The 25,516-nt window shown below is 33.5% G+C and overlaps 1 protein-coding gene across 1 annotated transcript in view; it reads left to right on the forward strand.

The window, feature by feature from the left end:
* Nucleotides 1–25,079, forward strand: part of side-II (sidestep II transmembrane protein) — a 686,092-nt gene extending 661,013 nt beyond the window's left edge. The window contains exons 11-13 of the mRNA XM_072533588.1: nt 5,719–5,979; nt 13,694–13,842; nt 24,021–25,079. Of these exons, the coding sequence (XP_072389689.1) occupies nt 5,719–5,979; nt 13,694–13,842; nt 24,021–24,203 (593 nt within the window). The 3' untranslated portion in view covers nt 24,204–25,079. The remainder of the gene's footprint in view (nt 1–5,718; nt 5,980–13,693; nt 13,843–24,020) is intronic.
* The last annotated feature ends 437 nt before the right edge of the window (nt 25,080–25,516 follow it).

A 25,516-nucleotide genomic window follows, 5' to 3' on the forward strand; every position in this document is an offset into this window, starting at 1 on the left:
TTCTCAAGTGATCTGTTTTTGGTATGGGTTTACACTTTATAGTCTCTAATGGAATAGGTTGAGGAGGGGAGAACTGTTTGTCTCAAGCTGGTCATTCAGAATTATATCTGTGTTTTTTAATTTGTTGATTTCCATAGATTCTAACAAAGATAGCTTAAGCCTCAACCTATTCCATTAGAGACTATAAAGTGTAAACCCATACCAAAAACAGATCACTTGAGAAAGGCAATCAGCCGAAACAGCTGTAGTGATAAGAAATTAAAATAAATTTTGTGGAAGTTTGAAAACAAAGTTTTCAGTGTTTTATTGTTACATTCTGAATGTATTTACAAAAACCTAATTGAGGAGTTTGCTGTAAGAAGGATACAGCTCCATATTTGGTATTTGTTGGGAAATTAAAAAAAAACTGTTTATTTATAATAGTTTTTATTTTAATCCGAAAGACATAATATCAATTGATGATATACAGATTTATTCAATACTTGAGACTATTTTCAAGTAGATAATTTTTGAAAAAATAAGAAAAAAAAGTTGGAACTGTATCTTTCTTGCACCAAAGACGTGAAATAATGCTTCTTTACCATCATTTCTGAGAAAAAATAAAAAATTTCCAACAAAACCTTTTATTCGGGTACAACAATCAAACGCTTATGGTTTGCCTACTACACAAATACCAAAAAATTTGTAAAAAGATTTGGTTAGTGTCAAAAAAAATAGCATTCACAAAAAAAATAAAACATTAAACACACGGGCAATCACATCCTTTATTCATCTACCTGGTCGTCATCATCCGTTCCAAATGATTCGGTTTTCTGGTTCTCTGTGATGGCTGCATTAGTTGTGAGACGGGTGTAAAAAGCCATTTGGTCCATAGGAACGAATCGTGTTGTCAACTGCATTATATCTGCATATTTGGCTTTTTTGACAGGTATAGCATTGCAATAGACAGAAATATCAGAAGAAACTGAGAGGTCGCTGTCAAGGTTTTTCAAGATTTGGAATAAATGAAAAATCGGAAGGCCAGTAGATATACTGACTTTAATACCATCTAAAGGTTCATTGCTGTACTGGAAAATTCGATATTTGGAAATCTGAAATCACACTTTGTTTTATCAGAATGGAAATAAACTGCTTAAATGATAGTTTAAAAAAATCAGCATATTGTTGTGGGCTAAAAACGTAGTTATTCTTCCTTAAAAACTTCTCGATAACAGGAAAGCTGTGCTTCATCTTATCAATAGACCTAGTTCTCACCAGCAAATACAGAAACTGAATTAATTACTGAGTTTTTGTTTTGCGCAGCAGCGTTATAGCAGAAAAGGTATAAAACTTTTACCATTTTTAAGGAGTATATATAGTTTTATATTTTTTTTTAAACCTATTCTCTATCCTTCCATTGTTGGATGTAGTTCTCTTCATCTTTCCCTATCTTGAGATCTTCTCTGCCATGTGGGACCTCCATGTTTTCTGATGTCATCTTTCCACTTCATCTGTGGTCTGCTTCTTGATCTCTTTGCATTGTATGGACGCCACTTTTCAATGGCATTTTTCCATCGTCCGTCTTGGAGACGTTCATTGTGTCCAGCCCATTTCCATTTTAGGAAATTTTTAGGCCTTTTTTCAGTGATTTTTCATGAAGTTCATTCAGCATTAATTCTAGTTCTTATCGTTCCAAAGAGATCAGGAGTATATCATCCGCATATATAAGGTGATTTAGGTACTTTCCGTTAATACATATTCCTCTGTTTTCCCAATCTGTTGATTTTATTATATCTTCGAGGGTCAAGGTAAACAGTTTAGGTGAAATTATATCGCCTTGTCGGACTCCTCGTTTAACTTTTATATTATCCGTTATTAATTTGTCGTCCAGAATTACGGTCATGGTTGCATTTTGGTAAATATCATGTATCAATTGTCGGTATCTTGAATCTATGCTACTATTGACCAGAGCTTCTTCCACCGCCCAGTGTTCAATGCTGTCGAAAGCCTTTTCATAATCTACGAATGCTAAGTACAGCGGACAAATCAAGCACACTTTTATATGTATGATAAAACTACGGCTCGAAAGTCACCAAACAAGGTAGTGTCATTTTTGTACCACTATATAAAACTATGTACTGTACATAGAAGTACTCAAGAATCATGGCTAAAAGATCAGTTTCACCACAACTTTAGTCTTCATTAGTTCCATGATTCTGTAAAGCTAATGCGACTATATTCTTTGCTATTCATTTTAAGAGCAAAAATGTTTTAAAAACAAATTTAAAAAGAAACACGTGCAAAAACAGTATGACAATAAATTCATCTACAAGTGCAATGAACATATAATACATCGTAAGGCCACTATATTTCATTCCCGTGTATAAAAATAATGTTAGCGTAAACCACCGATGGCTCACTTGGCCGATTTAACAAACATTACTTGTGACCTATATTGTCCTATATCGTCATATCCCGACGAAAAGTCACTAACTGACATTTTGTGAAAAAACTCATTAACTTCGCCGATCACATGAAATTTATCATATCTTTCTATTATAAAAGTCACTACTTGCTAAATGTGGTTCTAAATAGCTATTTTTGTGTGTTAAAAAATCACTAACCCGTTAATACTAATAAAATATTAAGCAGCCAAAAATACCTAAGTGACTTAGTAACTTTTTACATATGAACAAATTGTAGAGATATGCATTAAAACTCATTAATGGCACTTAGTGACTTTTTCCAGAATAATAAATCACTGCTGTGTTTGATTTTACACTTCTCTTTCTCAGTTATTGATATGCAGTTAGTGAGTGAACACGTATTATTTCGCTAAAAAAAATATGGATTATGTTTTCTCTTACGCTCTATTTCATTATTGGACGTGTGCCGTTAGTTGCTTTTACTTGGAGGGTGAAAGTCACCCCTTCTCGGGGGTGAAAAATATACGTTTAAAATAGTCGTGGATAAATTGACTAATTCTAAGTAGCTTTGCTCTATAGAGTTTTTTAACTGTCAATCATTTTTCGAGTTATTTGTGAGTGAAAATGACAGTGAAATCAACAAAAAGAAACTCGTTTTCAGGCGGTTTTTTGCAAGTAAATCAAAAAGTAAGCATATTATCGAAAAAAATATTCTTAGCAAAAATATAGCTTCTTATTACACGGTATCGCCGTATTTCATGTTCACTTACTGGGTTATTAATGTTTTCACTGACTTAGGTGAAATCTATTATTTGAAATATCATTTCTGCTGTTAATTTAGTTTTAAAAACAATAAGTAATAAATACTTATTTGGAGGATGAATCAAAAGACGACTCCGTTAAAGATAAGGACTGGGTTCAAACTGATATCTCAAAAAGTAATAATGAGTCTATACAGTATGAAGAATTAACTATATAACATATAAAAGAAACAAGCGACATAAATAATTATGTTGGGAATAATGATGAGAATACACCTCTAAAGAAAGTTTCTTGTCGATGTAGAAAATCTGATCCCTCTAAATGGTTAAAAATATTGGGAAGAAAAATAAGTTTAACTGTTTGTCCTATAAAACAAAAAAAGGTGTAAAGCCAGCAAAGATTCCACGACCAGCAAACTGTCAATCTTGTAAATTTAAATGTGGTCAAAATTTTTCAGAAGTGGATAGGATCAGCATTTGTAAAAAGTACTGGTCTCTTTCTAATTATAAAAGACAGAAAGATTTCATTTTAAAAATGGTTCAAATAAAAGAACCGGCGAGACCTTTGGCAAAGGTTTCAATTAATAGAAAGAGAAAATGCAGCAGATCATACTTTCTTATAAGCAATGACAAGAAATATCGAGTCTGTCAGAATTTCTTTCAAAAAACTCTTAATATTAGTAACGGTCATATTAATATATCCTTTAAGGGTTCTAACGATGGTGTTTTTACGGCAGAAGATAGACGAGGTAAAAAATCTCCTCATAATAAAATTAAACCAGAAGATGTGGCTTTTGTGAAACAACACATCGAGATGTTCCCTACAATATCGTCTCATTAATGTAGGAAAAATACTCACAGATGTTACTTAGATGAAAAATTGTCTATTAGAAAAATGTTTTCCTTGTATACCGTCCATTGTAACGAGAATAATCGATTTCCGGTGAGTCATTCAAAGTACAGAAAAAATTTTTGCGAGTGTTACAATTTATCATTTTTCGTGCCAAAAAAGGATCAATGCACCCTCTGTAATAAATTTAGGCATGCAAAACGAATAGATTCTGTAACGCCTGAATTAAAACAAACATACAACGCCCACTTAGAAAAAAAAGGCAGGCCACAATTGCTAAAGAACGTTATGTCTGCAACGCTTGACTTACAGAGTGTTCTTCAAATACCGTCTGGTGAAGAGTCTCTGTTATATTACTGTCGTAAACTTTGCCCTTATAATTTCACTGTTTACGAGTCAGGGTTTCCAAATAAAGCATATTGCATGCTGTGGTCTGAGGTGAACGGTAGAAGAGGCAGCAATGAAATTGGTACAGCTTTATTGCAGTGGATTAATGGATTTTCAAAGGATATTAAAGAGATTTCATTGTTTTCAGACACTTGTGGGGGTCAAAATCGCAATCAGCACATCTCTGCGCTTCTGCTCTATTTAATCCAAACTACTCCTATTGAAATCATAGAGCAGAAATACCTAGAATCCGGACATTCTTTCATGGAAGTTGACAGCATGCATGGTGAAATTGAAAGGGAAAAAAGGCATGTGTCTGTTAATTCTGTTATGGAGTGGATGAACATAATGAAAAGAGCCAGATCAAACAGTAACAGAAGCTCCGCAAATCCCTACCATGTCAAACAGCTGCATTTTTCCGATATGTTGGATTTTAAAGATTTCTCAAAACGCACAATTAAAAATCGTCTGAAAGATGAGAATGGTAACACAGTCAGATGGCTTGAAATCAAATCTTTACGATATGAAAAATCAAATCCAGACATAATAAAAAAATTGTGCGAATGAAATAAAAAGAGCTTATAATCAACTACTTCCTATTAGTAACAAAAAAAAGGTATATTTAATGAAGTTATGTAAAAAAGAAATTATACCAGAGGAACTGCATGGATGGTATGCATCTCTACCAAATCTCTACAAAATAACCGAACCAGCCGTTGAGGATGACGAAGAAGAGGAACTTTTTTAAAATTCTTTTTTTTATGTTAACTTATTACGATGTATTATGTAATAAATATAATATGTAATAATTATATTATACGTAATAAATAATTATTACTAAAACTCATTATTGTTTTTTATGCAAAAAATCACTAACTGATACTATTGCGCAAAATACATAGTAAAGTATCTTCAAAGTATTAGTAACTTCAGATTAATAAATCTAAGAGCAGTAATTACACCTTAAAAAAGTTTGTTATAGAAAATTTTAAAAACCTGATTTATAGTGAAGATTTTATCTTTAACTTCAAATATCTCCATAACATCAAAATGTTAGTTAGTGACTTCTTGCTGGGATATGACGATATCGTAGCTCATATGACTTGATCAGACAAACTTGTGTCTACCACATGTAACTCGCACGGCTTTTGCAGACCTTTAACTGCGAGCCACACCTTGACTCTTATGGCGGTCAATGGGTTAATAAATTACTACCTACTATAATATTAAATGTATTTTATGTGATTTATTTCGTTGAAATTTAATAAAATCAAAAACGCACATTTATTATACTAATTATTTTTACTTGTTTCAGCACAAGATGGTGATATAGCAATATCGCCAGTTTTGGGTATTCTAATAGGAGCAACATTTACGATAATAGTAGTGATACTCATAATTATCATTAGAATTAAAAGGTCTCAAAATAATTCTAGCACCGGACTACATGAACAAAAAGTATCGGTTGGAGCGGGAAACCAACAAAATACCTTGTCCTCAACAAAACCCTTATTAAGAAGTACTTCACCAAGAGATTTAGATGAAAGAGATCCTGATATTATTCCTGCCAAATACGGTGAGATTATTTATTTTTTTTTTTAAATATTATCTGTCCGTTTAACCCTTATTCGCACAAGTTGGGCCCAAATAACCCGAAATGCAACTTGGTTTATTAGCGAAATAATATATACCATACTTTAATAGTGCTTGTAATATCGTCCAGCTGGTAAGAAAAAACCAATATTTTCAACAAAAAATTTCCCTGTTCAAAATTTTGTGCTTGTCCAAGTCTTTGTGCTTTTTGAATTAGAATTGTGATTACTCTCAACGATGTAACTTCGATTCTCATCATTTATTATTACTGAAATTAATATATACTACTTAATAACTATAGTAGTTATAATAATAATAACTACTTAACAAGCGGCTCTAGGTACATCGCCATGTAACCAATTTACATACCTAGTTTGATAGGAAGGTTGCCGGAGATAGGTTCTTTTCAATTAAGTAGATAAGGGAGAATTACAGAACATATCTTTACTATAGTCCAATATAGTAAAGGGAGTGACTCACTCTCAAAAATGAAATCTAACACCGTAATCTATTAAAGATTTCCAGTGGCGTCCTTATTTAATTTTTTTTATTGAAATATTTTATTAACAATTAAATTCAGATGGTACCTTTGTCATTCCATAAATTTTCTAAACATCGCCAGGTTTAAACAATGTATTCATAAGGAAATAAATCGCAAATAATTGTAATGATAGTCAAATTTTACTTTAATTTCGAATATTCGACTCCGAATATGAAAATCGAATTATTTTATTAGTATCCATGCAAAATGTGCCAGTTTAAACTTGAACCATGTCATCGTCAGACGACCAGAACGTGTTGTCCGCTAGTGCAGTAGTTCTTTATCTTAAAAGGCAAGGAAAACGCACAGTTTGGTGTAAGAAATTACTAAAGAATTAAGAAACCTGTGAAAATACGAATTTTTAAGTAAAATAAAAATGTATCCACGGGATTCTCATAATTATTTTCAAATGGATGAAGAAAGTTATTTGCAGCTATTACCACTTGTATCTCTTTTAATTTCAAAAGAAGACACTATTATGTGTGAAGCTATATGTCCTAACGAAATATTGATGGCAGCCTTACAATTTCTTACAACGGAAAGTATTTGCGAGAATCTAAAATTTTCCGCCAGAATCTCCCCCAAGCACTGGGCTAAATCATTCCTGAGACGTGTTGTGTACTATCTGAAGTGCTAAAAAATTATTTAAAGGTAAAAAATAACACAATTTAAATTGACCTTAGTTAAACTGTAATAAAAACATTTAAGTGAAACTATAAATCAGCATAATTCGAAAAAAGAAAAGCAAAAAAGGTATCAGAATTCTCATTGGAACTATCTTCATAGAGTATCATCGGCGAACTAGTTGTGAGTGACGCTAGAGACACTCTATTTAGAGATTTAGGAACTCCACAGGTTAGATTGTAGCATCCCCATACATGTAGGTTGACTAAACATTGTTGAAACTAGAGGAATTAATACATTGGTTTAAGATGAGTTGACCAACTTTAGCCCTAAAGGATGCTTCAATCATTAGGTTATCTGTGATCAATCGATGTGGGCGATATTGCGCATCTCGCAGTTTAGTGGAAACTGGAAAATTTTTCCACAAATTTCATGTCGATCGTTTTTATTTTGGGTTTCTTGAAATGTTCTTTGATTAATTTCAGGACATTGTTACATTGTTCTGCTGTGGTTAGTTTGATGGGAGCTTATCCTGTAACACCATTGGCGCTGACGATTTCGGTTGTAATTGAGAAGGTGTAGAAGCCGTAGAGTTTGTTATTTTACGAAGCGGAGCCTCGGTTAACTGGGAGAAAGCTTTCTCGGCATTTGGTACTTCATCTTTCTCTACTGAATGTTCCGTTGCTTCCTCCTGTAATCTCTGAAAAATAATTAAAATCGGTTAACACCAGCAGGAAGTCATTTACATGTTTACAATTACAAGAGCACCCAAAGTATGGTCCTACTGGCTATGGCTGACGCCAACTATAAATTTTTTTTATTCGATTTCATTACAAACTGATGGGTCTCTGATGGCAGTGTTCTCAAAAACACAGTATTTTTGACAAATTGCAGAATAACCTACTGAACATTACGCCTCAATATAATGTAAAATTATAAACATTAAAAACATAATAAACAAAAAACATAAAATAATATAAAAAAAATCTGCTATACGTGTTTGTAGTATAAGATGCCTTTGTTTTAAGAACCGACATGTTAAAGCAATTTACGCAAAGTGATCTAAACAGCACACCCAAAAAAATTTATAATTACAGATTAAATAGAGCTCGTTACTTTATTGAAATACATTTGAAATTCTACCAATTCGTTTTCGTATTTTTCACATACCCATCAATTTGGAAGTTTTGCGCGAAAATATTGAATCGGTAGGATGGCAAGTTGTGCATTACATAACTTTTTGATGTCAAGATTAGGTTATGGCTGAAAAAGGTACAGTCGCCATAGTTGGATTGATATCACAAAATTCAAATTTACAAGCTTCACAACTAGCTTATCTTGGTAATATGCCCGTATCGGCCAAAGATATACAGCGCGAATTTATGAAATATTGCAATGGGAGAAAAAGTGTTTTGGCATACCGATTATATTAATTAAGTCGACTGTGGGGAAAATATTTTAATTTTTTCAAATCCAAAATAACACCCTTTGTTAATAATATACAAAATATACAAATATTTCATACGTACAGCATTTTCTTGCAGTTTTCAGACGAATGTCCGGAAATATCATGGTCTCCCAAAAACTTAAACATACCAAAAAGTACCATAAACTGGGCGAATACACTTTATCGACTCCTCTACTTTTTTTCTCTGTGTAGTTAGTTTGGAAGGCGTTAATTTTTTTAACAACTCCATTAAGGTTGATCTGCACCCCCCAAAAGACAAACTCCAAATTCAAAAAATTTGAAAAGGTTTGAGAAGGTATATGTGATGACTAGAAGTATTTTGACAACTTTTAAGCAAACTTCATGTTTTCGTTTTTGAAAAAACTCAAAAAACTACTTTTTTCCAAGTATAAAGCGGGAAAACCAAACGTAGGATTTTGTTAATTTTTTTACAGCATCAAGATATAATTATAAGGAATACCTATGAATTTTTTGAAAATTTTTGAATTTACAGTTTTGTCCTAATGGGAAAAAGTAATATGTTTTGGTTTATAATAAAGTTACCGGTGAGACACCGAAAATTTTTATAATAATTACATATATAAAACTGTAAAAGTGGAAAATATTTGCAATAAAACGTTAAATATTTTTTCCTAAACATATGAAAAATCTCGAAAAACAAGAATTATGTCTTGAACTGCCGCCTTCAAATTGTAATCTAGGGAGATGGCTCCATCTGAAGCAATGGTAGTATTTATCATCGATAGCATTACGTTCGGCTTCGAAATGCTTCAAACGAAACGTCATACTAACAGGGTTGCCATATCAATTACTTTGTACAACACTTTGGCAGATTATAATAAAATTTAATAGAAATGTTATCGGTTTAAATTTTGAACCGGTCATGCTGAAACTTACATAGTTACAGAATAGTAGATACTGCAACTTTTATTTTGAAAGTACGACATCATAAAATTTACACTCTATAAGTAATATATCTTAAAAACCTATTTAGTTTTAAAAACCTATTTAGGCGTTTTTAGTTAATTATTTTAGTATTTATAAACAATAGTGTTCCTTGCATAACCAGTGGCGTACCCAGAATTTGTCTGAAGAATCTTGAGCTAGGACGACTTGGTCATCCGCAAAGTTCAGGGAGAACAGTACGTCATTTCCTATGGGGATTCCCATTCCCTGGCAGTGGTTTTTAATATAATTGGCAGTGGCATTGGAATATAAATTAAATAGTAAGGGTGACATACTGCATCCTTGTTTTATTCCTTTAGTTACTTTTATTGGCTCTGATAGTCTATTTCCGATTTTTAGGTAAGTAGTGTTATCCCTATATACTTCTGTAATTATTCCTAAAAGGTATGGACTAATGTCGAGTTGTTGTAAAGCTTGCCACAATTTAAGTCTTGGAACTGTATCATACGCCTTTTCTAGGTCGATGAAGTCTAGATGTACTTTGGTACCAACTACTATTCTTTTTTCTATTAATTGTTGGAGTATAAACAAGTTATCAGTGCAAGATCAAAGATCAAATATTCAAACGTCAATAAACTTATTTTAACCTTCAATTGCGGCTTATTCCCATTAAAATAGTAATTAGATCTTATCTCTGTCGTTGGCCCGGTTGGTGTTTGTCTTCTTCTTCTTTCTTTTTAATGACTGCTCGGATGTAATTTTGAACACTATTCCATTCCTCCGTACTTCCCGTCATCACGATCATCTCTCTTACAGTCACAGGGTCCATACCTATTTCTTTATACATTCTGTTTCTCTACACTGTACATCTATTACACTCCAGCATTGTGTGAGTAACAATGTCGGAATATTAGTATAGGCATTTATCTGTATCTGTCTTTCTGAACCTATGAAGATACGCCCTAAAACAGACAATCTAACCAGTCCCCTTAGACTCGGGATCAACATCTTCGTCCACTGGGCAATATTTTTCTTGTTGTTCTCCTCTTCTTGACATCTTTCCATTGATCTTTCCCTTTCTTCTTTTTTTATAGCTGTTGTCAAATGCTCTCTTCTCTCATAGAGATGTCTCTTTTCTACTGCTAACACATGCAGAGGAACATAACCCGTGATAGTCCACAAGGCCGCCGGCAGATACAGTCCTGTAGGCGCATGCTTCTCGCAACAAACTCGTTCTGACTAGTTTTGTCATAAGCCTAATATTAGGTATCTATATCTAAATATAATGAAAATGATTATTAATTATTGTGTATTAATTATTATATATTTATACAATAATTATTGTGTTCTACATATTTAAAGTGGTAATTTAAATATTCAATTAGCGTTTTGGATTTTTTGTATTGTATGTGAAAGACAAGTTACATTTTCCTACTACTCTTTATATATTTTTTACATTATATGCCCTGGGGGGGGGGGTTAACTCCCAAAACCCCCCCTGGGTGCGCCGCAGTATCCCAATATACGGCCCTTTTTTATTTTAAATGATATAGGGCTCCGAGAATATCATAAAGCAAAATGAACATATTCCGTAATACATCATTTTTGATTAAGAAATAAAAATATATATGCGAATATTTTGTATACAATGGTCGTATAAACTTAATTTCAAGCACATAGTAAAAGCAATATACACATACGCAATACCACCTTTCACATAGTACTCATTTGGCGTTATAAAATCGTCGAATACGGAAACTGAAGAAATAAATAGACTAAATAGATCCTTGATAACTAAAGACGCATCAACCACTCCAAATCATACATCCAACATAAGACTACTACGCACACAAGGCGGGAGAAGAACGGGGTGTTCTTGTGGAAATATCACTACTTAAAAATAAAAAAAAAACAAAGTCAAAAATATATAGAGCAGCAATTAGAGCGATGATAGCATACGGAGCGGAAGTAATGTGTTTTACGAAAAAAGATAAAGAACAAGTTAGTATTATTAAAAGAAAAATTATAAGAATAAACAGAACAATAAAGCCAGAACAAGGAGAATATAAAAGACCAATGAAGCATGAAATAAGAAATAGAAATATAAACGAAGAGGAAGACATAGTAAAATTTATTAATCCATAAAGACTAAGATAGTAATAGATAATAATAAACAGACCAAAAGGAAGACATGTTCGCATAACATTTTTGTTCTTCTTCTTCTTAAGGTGCCATGCATTTCTGCGTAGGCGTCCACCGTACATCGTTTGTTTCTTCCAACATGACAAGAAAAAATCTACGGACGGATGTCCTGAGGAATATAATGCGGCAGTTTCCTACTTGCTTTCCGCATCGCAGTACCGTAGCCCTCTAACTGTTTCAGTCTCACCTACGGTATTCTAGTAAGAAGCCGGTTTAGGATCATTTCCTTTACGCCTAATTCTAGTACTGGTGATCGCTGCTGCCCTTCACCAGGTTGATTCTATACTATCCCTAGAAACAGGGTTGCCACTTCCGTTGAATTCACTGAACCGAATACTATATTCTCCACCTTCATCATCGTTGTGGTCTTCACCCGTATCCCTGGGCAAGGGGGCCGTATTATACCCCACGGAACTGGGTCCCTATCTGAACTTAGCCATCTACTAGCTCCGGTCTACTGAAGCAAGAGATGCCCACCCCCGCGACGTGGACGCGCCAGACAGGAATTACTCATATGAGCGACAGAGAAGGTGGCTCTGTGCCCTATGAGCCGAGTTAATGGGAATGTGTGATACCATTCCCAAAAGCAACATTTTTGTTATTTCCCACTAAAATATTATATAATACCAGATCATTTAATATTTAACTATCAACAAAAATGTAATATAATATGATGTACGAATTTAATGGTAATACGATATTCACAGATATAGCTGCAAGTACCTACATAATTTCTTTGTCGATTAAATTGTTTAGATAATATGAATGTTTATTTGGGATATTATATTCCGACTGACACAGCAGAGCAGTAAAGTATTATACAAAAAGATGTTAAATATATCGTTGCTTACTTGGTTTACTAGTAAGCATATAAGTTATAGCGTATTAATTTGATAAAATTACTGTTTACACAACTCGGCAACTCATCCAATTGATTTAATGGTAGAAAACTGCAATTTGTGTTTGGGTTTGAAAATATTACAGAGTCATCATGTAGAAATCTACAATTAAGTTAAAAAATTTACCACAGCAGTATGCCGCAGTAGAGCGATCTCTAGGATCAGAAACAAATCGAGGGTGAAGATCAACCTTAATATCTACTTTTAGGTCGATTTCCTTCAATTTTTGTATCAGTTTTTTACAGCCCCTATTTTCCCCTATAATGGTACGCTTTGCTTTTACCGACCACAGACATAGCTTCTGTTCGTAAATCGAAATAAATTCTTTGAGACATACTGGATGTCCCTTTTTCATGTGACTCGTCATAACCAAACTCATTTCGCACTACTCTACCGGAAGCACCAATATCGTACGCCTACACGAATGGTCAAAACTCATTTGTGTCAAACTTGTACACACAAGTATTTCACACACACCCTAAATTTAAACTTTCGCAAATCTGGCTTGCACAAGTAAAAATTACAAAATGTGTAAAAAATTTCTCATTTCGCTTGTATAACAGTTAACGTACTTGTGCAAGCATTACCCATCACACTTTATAGTCTTCTCGTGCAATAAACTTTGCATGTATACTGTTCAAGTATCTACTATATTCTGTTAAAATTAAAAATAAGAATAAAAACAAATAAATAAACATTATGATATCTCATCGCACATTAATTTCGAATAAGTTTATAAAAATTTTACTAAAACATTATGGTTAATAACTCTTTGATTGAATTTTAATAAAACTGTAAATTCTGATGTGAAATAATGGAAATTTTCTCTACATTATATATTCTACTATTATAAATAAATATTAAAGTATATATAATGTTGCATGTTTAAATTTTATAATATAGCAAGTCCAGTTTTCTATAAAAATCTCGGTTTATATCTTATTACTCCTTAGTGCACGGAAATATTATCTCATTTACTTGGACTTTATAATAAAGACCGTTATCTTCGACTTTTGATTTAAAAATGTATGTTATTAGTTCCTTTTTTGTCTACCAGGGTCTCCTGAGGGTGAGTGTGAAAGACAAGTTGGCGCATTAAATGGTCCCCAAGCTCCTTCGGCTACCAGAAATATCCAAAAAGTACAGAACTACGCTCAGTCTAATGTTCCTTCTCCACAGTGGATTAGTCCAGTAACTAATGAACAGGTAAAAGTTTTTCTCGTTTGGAATAAATTATTTATTAAATTGGGTAAATTATTTAAAACAGTTGAAATTATATATTTTAATACACAAATTATATCTCAGCTCCATGTTTAATAAAACATATACTTACTTAAAAATTTAAAATGTTGTTGGTTATATTATTTTTTGCTAAAAGAGACGGAATTGCATGTCTTTTTTTTTATTAAAAATACACAATATCATTTAAAATCAAATTAATATCTCATTCGAAAATATTTTTATATATTTTATGCTTTTTTTTATGAAATCAGCACCATTACCAAATAAGTTTTGATGAAATTTTTAGTCCTTAAGGTGCTCTAACAATATATCTGAATCGTCGAAAGTAGCCAACAACCCAACAAGATGCACTGTGTGCCATTATCATCGTAATTACAGGAAGAGAAAGTTTTGCTTGGTTGTCTTTCTATGCAATTTTTCTTGAATTCGTATTCTTCGTGTAAAAGAGTTTTTTAATGCGTAATTATATTAAAAAACAAAAATATTGACAGTCGTAATATAAAAATTTTATCTACTCTATATTGGAATTAAACTGCTAAGGTACGAGTTGACAACCAGAACACCAGAGTTACGTGCTGTCATTACTATACTTCAATGTCTACAGTAAAGCGGTATTTAAAGAAGCGCTGTCAGATTCAATAGAAGGTAATCTATCAATAGAGAAGTTTTGAATAACGTGCGTTTTGCAGACGAATAATGACGGATAATAACAATGATTTTTAAAACGTAATTTATTTATCGTATGGCAATTACAACACATTTAGAACAAATACACAAACACTAGTAATATAGGTATTTGACAAACTTTAAATAGTTACAAACAAACATCAAGTGTATTTATATAATCAATTGACTCTGAAGTTGCAAACAGGAAGTCTTCATTGCTACCATTGTAGGATCTTAAGGGACACTCTTGAATAATGTGGTCGATGGTTTGGTTCTCCCCACAGTCACATTAAGGAGACGGGTTCTTTCCCCATTTATGTAGCATGTATGCACATCTGCCATGTCTGGTTCGGATCCTATTTAGAGTGGACCATGTTTTGCGTGGAAGATCAAAACCTGTTGGTTTGTGGGTAATGCAGAGCATGTTATTTTGCCATTCGTTCTATTCTTGGGACCATGCATTCGTGATGTTGAACTCATCATGTATAATTCTTGCCGTTTTCATTGGTGGTTTTCTAGAACGGAGACGGGTATTTCGTGCATCCTCGGTATCTTGGTGGATTGGCAGGTTTATATTGTTCATGATCTTTTTGTATTCACGTGTATGTATGTATGTACAGCGTTAACAGGCCGTTTAGGCCCATTGCTGGATGGATAATTTGCATTGTTTTCTATTCTTATCTAACAGCTTCCAATCTCTGATTCCCATCTCTCTGACATCTTCTATCACTGCATCTCTCCATTTCTTTCTTGGTCTTCCTCTCTTTTTTTGCCCTCAGGTACTCTCCAAGCAATATTCTTGACTAGTCTATTACCTTGCATTCTTTCTAGATGGCCGAGCCATTCTAGTCTACGTTTTTTCACCAGTTTTGTTATTGTAGGGTTAGCATACACTTCTGCATTAGTTCGTCTTCTCCATTCTTCCTCAACTACTTTTCCACAAATATTCTGCGAAGTATCTTTCTTTCCCATGCTTCCAATGTGTTCTGTACGGTTTTGTTCATAGTCCATGTCTCGGCAGCATATAGCATTGTGGGTCTAATTATAGTTTTGTATACTCTTATTTTTGTATTACGAGATATATCTTTGGCCTTAATTATTTTGTACACCATTGCTTAGTACACCGTTGCCGTTTTTGTATTCACGTGTAAGTGCGTAAATAATATGTATTAAAAGGTAGTGCCATATTGCCAAAAATATAATCTAATATCATTTTTTATTAACCCTTAACTGGTCCCTTAACTGGTCCGGCGTCGTCTGACAGACGATTCCATATTTTTAATTATATTTTATTGGAAATTGGCACCGCCTACAAGCAAGTCTTTCTATCTAATCCTTAAACTATTGGAGCTTGACAAGTGGGTGTATTTGCGACAAGTTTCTCTCAGTTCCTAAAAAGTTATCGCAACAATTAGGTCGAGAATAGTTCCTCAGACGACGCCGGACTGCTGGTGCGACTTTTTTGTGTGTCGTGCATTTTTAAAAATTATGGCCGGGCCATCAAAACGAGTGCGTTTCAGCGTTGACGATTATGAGACAACTCTTTTAAAGTGGTACACTGAGGAATGTGATAGTGACAGTGATGTAGACGATATTTCGGAAGACCATAACATTGAATCTGAACACGATACATGTTCGGAATTTTCTGATTCTGACGAGCCTGCAGATTTTAATGAATTAGCAGTAAGTGATAGTGACAAAACCTATGTTTATGGTAAAAATTAACACAGGTGCTGTACGTCAGGAGTTATCACCTCATCTAGAACACGTAAACACAACATTGTCATAAAAGTGCCAATTCTAAAAACAAAGGCTACAATGCTCGGCGAGGCTGCGATACCCTTGTCTATTTGGAATATTTATGTTGTTTAGTAATAACATTCTACAACATATTGAGCAGAATACAAACAGAAAATTACGACCAATGCGTGAGAAATATTCTGCTAGTTCTATCCATCATCTTAGAGAAATGGATGTTATTGAGTTAAGAGCATTTTTGGGACTCCTTGTTTACACTGCCATTTTCAACTCCAGTCACGAAAATATAGACCGTTTATTTGCAACAGATGGAACTGGAAGAGAAATCTTCAAAGCAGTCATGAGCAAAAAAGATGTGCTGTTCTTTTACTTGCTACCTGATTCGACAATCCTGAAGACAGGGAGGAACGCAAAAAAGATGATCCAACTGCAGCTATTTCATTTATATTCAATACTTTCATAGAATATTGTCAAAGTGTATACGGACTTGGTCAATCTGCCACAATTGATAAAATGCTTGTAAGTTTTCGAGGTAAATGGCGGTTTAAAATGTACATGCCTAACAAACCGGCTAAATACGGACTCAAAATACAGTGTCTTACGGATGTACGTAATGGTTATTTGTATAATGCTTATATCTACAGCGGAAAAGACTCAGATGGATTTGGTATCAGTAACGAGCATTAAAATTTCTAAAGCCTACACTAGCTGAGTTGCGCTTAGCACCGCTCTTTGGTAGCAACCGAAATATCACAGCTGATAATTGGTACTCTTCTACTCAATTAGTGGATATTTTACGAACGAAACACTTGACTTATGTGGGCACACTAAAAAAAAAATAAGGCTGAAATATCTCCATCTTTTCTGCCCAACAGAAACAGACCTGAAGGGTCAACAATTTATGGATTTAGGGAAGAATGTACCTTAATTTCTCATGTAGGAAAGGTGGGAAAGGCTACAGTACTTCTATCTTCAATGCATGGTAGACGTTATAGTGACCCCTCTACTAAAAAACCAGAAATTATTTCTTATTATAATGAGAATAAGGGAGGTGTAGATTCCCTAGATGAGAAATGTTCCAAAAGCACCTCAAGCCGTCCAACCCGAAGACGGCTCTTAACAATTTTTTTCCGCATATTGGACATTTCTATAGCAAATTCATATATTCTACATCAGTGTTACAAAAACAATCCAGTAATAAAAGAAAAAAGTGTTTTTGCTTCGGAGTTGGCTATGTAGTTAGTGCAAAATCACATGAAAAGACGAATGACAATGACGAACATTCCACGTCAACTACGTCTTACAATTAGCCAGATACTTGGAGTTCAAGAAGAACAAGAGGACAATCAGACGGATGTTCTTATTTTAGAAAAACGCAAGATTTACAGTTTGTGTCCGAGCAGAAATCGCAGGATGACAAAATACCTGTGCTTGCGTTGCAAAAAGGCCTGTTTGTTTAGGATGTACAAATGTACGGGTATGTAAATATTGCATATAAAATTGGTAAAGTTTGACTGATGCTGGAAACAAACATTTTTGATAATTTTTATTTTACCTAGTTTTTTGTTTAGTGTACAGTTTGAAAATTTATCCTAGGAATACATTTTTTTCCATAGTGTTTTTAATTTTTTTTTAATTACTTTATAAAACTATGTACTTTTTCACAAATATTTGTATGGATGTCAGTTTTATTTTAATATTTTTTTTGTTAACCCAAATAATGCCCAAATCTAATACGTTCACTTTTATATAAATATATCAGGGTATGTTTGTAACATTTTTTCTTAATAAAAGAATTATTTTTGAGTATTGTTTTGCTTTCTTGAAAACAGTAGTTTCGCAGACTACGCCGGACCAGTTACGCTAGTGCTACAGTACCGGACCAGTTAAGGGTTAAATTGTGTGTACCTATCTTTAACAATTTGATTTAAATCATAAGTATTTTTTGGAACGCCACTGCTTTGTTTGGTGAGGCTTTACTGTTCCTAGAAATTTCCGCCACTACAGTTGAAACATTCTCTAATATGAAGATATCTTGCATAGATTGGTTTCGTTGCGTACAGCGCTTCTTGTGTTAAAACTGATCTGTTAAATAATTTGAACCTCCTCTTAAAACTTCAATTTTCAAATTGACTTTGAATTGACTATTATATATTTTTTACTGTTAAGAAAATATTTAATCGTAAAATAAAATTCAAAGGTAAAATGATTTTCAAATGATAATTTTCTCTCTGTTAGTAAAAAATAGGGTAGTGATCAGCATTAAAATTATACTGTTGATACACTTTTATTAGATTACATGTGGAATTTAAATACTTTTTAAAACAAATCATAGTGAATTTAATTAAAATGAATTTGTAAATAAACTCTAATACCAAATAATTATATTTCATAAAATACATTTCATTTTGCTTTTTATACAATAACATATATGTATTATTTATACGGAATAGAATTGTTGTTTATTATAGTACGTGTGCCTAGAATACGCGCTAATATAAATAAAGCTTAGCTTTTATAAAGTCTTTATAAAAAACAATGTAAACAATATAATATAATATTTATAGACCGAGAACTCATCTATTATGAAAATATTATATCTAATATATAAAATTTCCCTGTCACAATGTTAGTTACCGTACTCCTCTGAAACGGCTTTACCGATCTATGCTGTACCAGTGTGGAGTTCCATAGCAGAGATACACTGGAAAAGATTAGAAGCCACGGAAACATCATGCTACCGGATCATCGACGGAACATCATGGGAGAACAGAATCACGAATGCAACCATCAGAGAAAGGCTCCAGTACACACCACTAAGGGAGATGGCCGAGAAAAGGACCAAGTATTTCTTCCACCAGGCCACAAGAAGACTCCATAAGACCAGGGGCATCCTCGAGAATAACAGGATCCAGAGGATGCATAGAACTACCCATAGACTGATCGACCATCTGATCAGGGTCTAGCCGGATGGTTTCCGGAAAACAGCCATGCAGGGAAGTAGGTACGGTGCCTTAAATTAGTACCTACAGAAGAAGACGAGGATAAATCCACAAAAAGATGTCCAGAATGCCGAGAGGTCAAATCATCAAGAAGCTGGCGGTGCAAGAGTGGGACGCCGAAGAAAGAAGAAAGAAGGCTAAAATGAATGAAATGAATGACATGTAAAATTTTTATTAGGCAATAAACGTTTTTATTTTTATTTTTTATTTTTATTTTATTTATTTACCGATCTTTACCAAATTTTATATGCGCATTCAATAGGTCTGAGAATCGGCTACTATCTATTTTTCATACCCCTAAGTGATAAGGGTTGTTCACCCTTAGTTTTTTTTTATTTTTCGACGAAAATTTTTTATTTTTGTTTTTTTATAATGTTGCATTAAAAAATACATACAACCCTAAACTTTTACTTTTTTATCATCAACCCCTATTTTTTATGGCTATTTTAGTAATTTAATCATTTTTCATCTCGCTCGATAACTGATCAATTATAATGTTTTTAACTGTACTTCGATTAAAAATCTAAAATGTTTTTTAAGAAAATAAACATTTATTTTTATTATTAAAGTTTAATTCTGATATATGCTTAGTGTTGCCAATCTAAAGGTGGGTACACATATGCGAGCCAAACGGTATACGTACCGTATGCGTACAGATCCTTGAAAAATATTCTACATCGTACTGATCGCATACTTATCTCGATCCATGGAAAGCGACAAACCAACAACGAACACACATGTGCGAAATGATTCATTTTATTTATAATTTGGGTACTGATTTATGTTTCTGTTTTTGCTTGTTTAACAAAAATAAAAATATGTACAATAATCAGTTTACTGTTTTCTCACGTCTCTCTAGGAAGGAACACGTCATTCACACAATGTCGATTTGATGAGACAATATAAATGTTCGCTGCGTCTAGTAAGCGCCGTCCAAACTGAAAGACGAGCTTCCTTTGAAGTCGTGGAATAAACCGCAACAATTTGGATCGCGACGAGTCACGATGAAACAGTACGCAAGCGGTTTTTTCTGCCGTACACATTAACGAATATAGCCTTCGCATACCGTATGCATACCGTTTGGCTCGTATATGTGTACCGACCTTTAGATTCTTCAAATTTGCCGCACCTTTACTGGTGAGTGAAATGCCACACTATACCATAAACTGAAGCCGGTCCCCTGTTTCACTCACACAAGACTTCTCTCACTCCCTACACAGTTTTCGGCCATCCATGATTATTGTTTATGCATCAAGTGTAGTAGTAACGTTCACAATTATCAATTTTCTATTTCTGTGTAACTCTCATAATAACTATTAATTATTACTATTTTATTCATAATAATAAAATTATTAATTTTAAGTCTATTTGGCACGATTAGATCAGTTAATGAAGTTTTATTTAAACAAGTGATTTACATAACCTTAAAAGTACTCAACACGTGTCACGAGCTCCAACCAACAACGGCTTTTGTGTTGTAAGTATACTTTTTTTATATAATTATTTGAATTTTTTATAACTATTGTTTCAAATTTTTTTTCATAAAACTAATATTTTCGCTATAATCCTGACCGTAATTATAATTATCACGTTTTCCACTATCCATCCCACTAATGAACGACGAACAAAGAACCATGCATTGGCTGTTGCATCATCGGGCATTGAAGCAACTTTATTGGATGGAGGCACAACAGCTCATTCAGTATTTAAGCTGCCAATAAATATTCAAAATAACCCTGACGCAGTGTGTAACATTAAAAAACAATCGTCCATGGCTACCGTGCTAAAACAGTGTAAAATTATCTTCTGGGATGAATGTACTATGGCACACAAACATTCAATTGAGGCGTTAAACAGGACATTGAAAGATATTAAAAACAACGACAAACTATTTGGCGGCACTCTGTTGGTGCTTTCAGGTGATTTCAGACAAACACTTCCCGTCATTTCACGTTCAACATACGCTGATGAGATCAACGCTTGCTTAAAATCATCTCCATTTAGGCGTAATGTTAAAAAAGTACAGCTGAAAGTAAATATGCACGTTCAAATGCTTCAATATCCATCCGTTGAAACATTCTCAAAACAACTCTTAGATATCGGTGATGGAAAAGTTGCTACAGATAAAACGGGATACGTAAAATTACCGACCGATTTCTGCACAATCGCTGATTCGCAAGATACTCTCATTGAACAAATATTTCCTGATGTACACACACAGTACATAAATTATGAGTGTCTTGCAGAAAAAGCTATTTTAGCAGTAAATAATGCAGACGTCAACAATTTAAATTTGAAGATACAACAGTTGTTGCCAGAGAACTTGGTATCATACAAATCTATTGATACAGTTTGCGATGCCAGCAAAGCTGTCAATTTTCCCACAGAATTTTTGAAATCACTGGATTTGCCAGGCATGCCACCGCAAAATTTACAATTGAAAGCTGGATCTCCAATTATCTTGCTTCGTAATTTAAATCCGCCACGGCTGTGCAACGGTACGCGATTAGTCATTCGAAAATTGATGAAAAACGTTATCGATGGCAAGCATTTTAAATGGCAAGTTCAAAGGTGGAAATATATTAATACCACCGATTCCTATCATACCTACAGATATGCCAATTCAATTCAAACGAATTCAGTTTCCGATTAGATTGGCATTCGCAATGACAATCAACAAATCCCAAGGCCAAACGATGTCTATTTGTGGCTTAGATTTGAGTACACCATGTTTTTCACACGGGCAGTTGTACGTAGCATGCTCTCGAGTAGGTAAACCATCCAGTTTGTTTGTAGTCTAAAGATGGGCTAACAAAAAATATTGTTTACGCTATAGCATTAAGAGATTGATTTTGTTTGTTAGAGTTACTATCGTAATTAATATGTGATATGTAATTTTAAGTAATAAACTATAATAACTTGAAAATAATATTATTTGGCGTTTGTTATTTTCATATTCCCTTATCGTTCATAGCGCTCCTCTCCCATTTCACGCATATACCACATACTTACACACTTATAATAAGTAAGGAACTTTTTGTCTACACTAGAATTTATCTAGAAGCTAGAAATAATTTATAAGGCAAAACAGCGTTTGCCGGGTCAGCTAGTAATATATAACTAGCTGACCCAGCAAACTTCATACCGCCTAATAAATAAATAATTTGTCTAAAAAATTAACAGAAAATAAAGTCAAAAAACACTCAAACATATTATGTGTGAAAACCGGGACGTGTACGAAATCATCGCTTTATAGCTTCCCATAAAATTATTAGACTCTCCGAGATATATGTAGCAAACTGATCACCAGCATCGTTTGGAGATTCGCAAACTTATCACCAGCATTTTTGCCCCAAGGCGCAAAATTTTTGTTGACCTTTTCAATATCTCCTCTTGAGCTATCTTTTTGCAGGAGTTGCTGATAACTTAACAACTCATTTTTTGGCGGTCGTTTTCGTAATTATGTTCTAAGTCCTAGTGCACATTATTTTCTGCAGCTAAAATATTAATTATAAAAATATAAATATATACTAGTCATGCTTAGTTCTGATTTAAGTTGTTCTAAATAGAACACCGTGATTATTATTAGACAGATTTATTGGTGAATCTAGAAATCGTATTGTTAACTAGTTATGGAATTTATGGAGCTATTTCACATTTAAAAAATCATTTAAAGATTCTTTATAAACGCGGAATATGTAAATCTATTAAAGCTCTACTTTTTGCAAATAAATAATGCATAAGAAATATATATTTTTTAGTTACTCTCACAAAGCTTCGATTTATATCGAACAGTTTTAAAATTATTAATTTTTAAAGTTATACTTCTATACGCACGGTCGGCGTTGGAAATTTGCATGAGAGTGAATCTGTGAAACCATTACATATGTAAGATAATGAGTAAGAGAGAGACAGAAGATATATTTTCTCTCTCTTCCTCTCTCGAGAATAAAAGTGTTCCTTTTGTATATATATTTAATATTATATATATTATATATAATATTGTATATATATATATAATATATATAATATAATATGTATTAATATTATTATTTATGTGATATGTTTTGTATTATTTAAAATTAAACGTTTATAATTATTTTAGGCTTTTGTATTTCAAAATAATCACTGTTTTACCCAGAAGTGTCAATTTTGAAATCAGTTAGTGTTATGTCTAATTGGCAAATCCTTTACGTGTTTGGTTCATACGCTGGTGGTTGTGAGTTCCCCATCTTCCGTTGCATACCGTCTCAGGACTTGCAACTTAATGTAGAGTCATATGTCGTCATGTTACCAATCCAACGGTAACTTTACCATCTTAATTTTAAATTAGACATTATGTAAACTAAATTTCATTTAGTAATTTTTAAAGGGTTTTTACCCCCATATTTAGTGGCTACATCCATGTATTAACCTGACACTGATGATGGAATACTTATTCCGAAAACGTTTTGTCAATTTAACATAGCCCAACTGGGTTTTTTATATACCTTTTTATAAAGGATTTTATAGAAAATGTTTCTATAAGTTTATCGTTTTCTGTGAGTTAATAGCCAATAAACTTAACCAATAAGTACTAATGACTCATTTATTTGACCTATACCCATATAATCTCCAAATGTTTCCATTTTTTACTTTTTATTAACTGTGTTTACATATTTCTATTATTATTTATAATAAAATCTTTTTTTATAAATATAAACTTTTATGTTTTAGTATCACCAGTATAACAATCCTGTGGCTATGGTAAGTGGAACATTTCCTCGAGAATCTAGACCAAAAGATCTTCGGTTGGGCAATGGAAGTTCCACTCTTCACGGAGTTACAGATTTGGAGCTAAATGGCATGGCCATTAAAGAAAGACTGATGGCAAATCGTCTACCAGAAAGTTGTGTTTAAGTGGATCGGTATTTAAGTATAGGATAATAAATAGTTGGTGTGCAAATAATGGTTGGCTTACCGTCCATGAGTTAGGTTAAATACATATGGAAATATTCGACTACCTAAGTAAAAAGTAATAAAATATTAATAGTAACGTTTTATTACTCTTTATTCATGGCGACAAGTTTGATATAGACGATATGATTTTATTGTTCGATTTCCTATTAACCCTTTAAAGGGTCGTACTAAGCTTATATTCAGTAAAACGATGCAAAACAAGTATAAATAGAGTTATAATGTACGTTTTTGTTATTATGTTTTTTTCTTTGTCGAACAGGACCTGATTGATTTTTCAACCAAAGGACTATTGCGGTCCCAACGACTTTGAAAACTTCACTGGTTGAAAAATCAACCGCTTGTTCAATTGTTCAAATGTTAAGGAAACTGTGTTACCAAATAAAAAACCACTTTAGAGAACGTTTTGTTTAAAAGACAATTATAAATGGAAAGGTGTAAAACGTTCCAAACAAACATTCTATGCTACAGACAGCACATCATTTATTACCTATTAAACTTCAACTTCTAACTACAGGATCAATAGACACGTTTCGTCCTTCAATCTTGTTTATTCTACGAAATGTTGTCGCTACAGGACTCCTTCGTTTTCTAGTCGATAAATTATTTACTTTGGAAAAAAAGGTGCGGTATGCCAAATGTGACCTAGGCTTGCGTGAATTTCTTTTCATTCCAAGATTATACAATATATACCTGTTTACGACTGTAGCATTTAGAATGTAGTACAATAGTTTAATCCACCATTTTAGGATTTTCAAGAGATGTCGTAGCAAGAAAGAAGCTGATCGAATCTGTTGGCGCCTCCCATAAACCGATTGTAATCACAAACTGCTATTGGGCACTTAATTTCTTTCCGTACTCCAGCTTTTTACAGTTCCTTTTTCAGCAGGATTATGCATTATTGCTGATCGCCACCACATATTTTTAACGTGACAACGTCTTAAATTAGGTTGTGGCTCGGAGTCATTCATGAAAAAGTGTAACGCCCGCTCACGTCTGTTACGATGAGTCACCGAACGAGAGAGAGACCCGCCGGACCGGCGAATGCCTTGCGTCTCTCTCCCACTCAAACATGATCGGTCCGCTGCGCGCGCAGCACTAGAGAATTAGGCGCGTTGAATCGGTGCGTGCTTGTGTCTCTGTCTTTCTCGAGCGTTCTTGGCGTTCAAGACACATTACAGCAGAAACACTTCCTTTCATTTCATATTTCTCCTATCATCGTCCTATCCTCAACAAAATCACTCAAATAGAAATTA

The sequence above is a fragment of the Diabrotica undecimpunctata genome, chromosome 5 (genome assembly GCF_040954645.1).
Source record: "Diabrotica undecimpunctata isolate CICGRU chromosome 5, icDiaUnde3, whole genome shotgun sequence".
Classification (NCBI taxonomy): domain Eukaryota; kingdom Metazoa; phylum Arthropoda; class Insecta; order Coleoptera; family Chrysomelidae; genus Diabrotica; species Diabrotica undecimpunctata.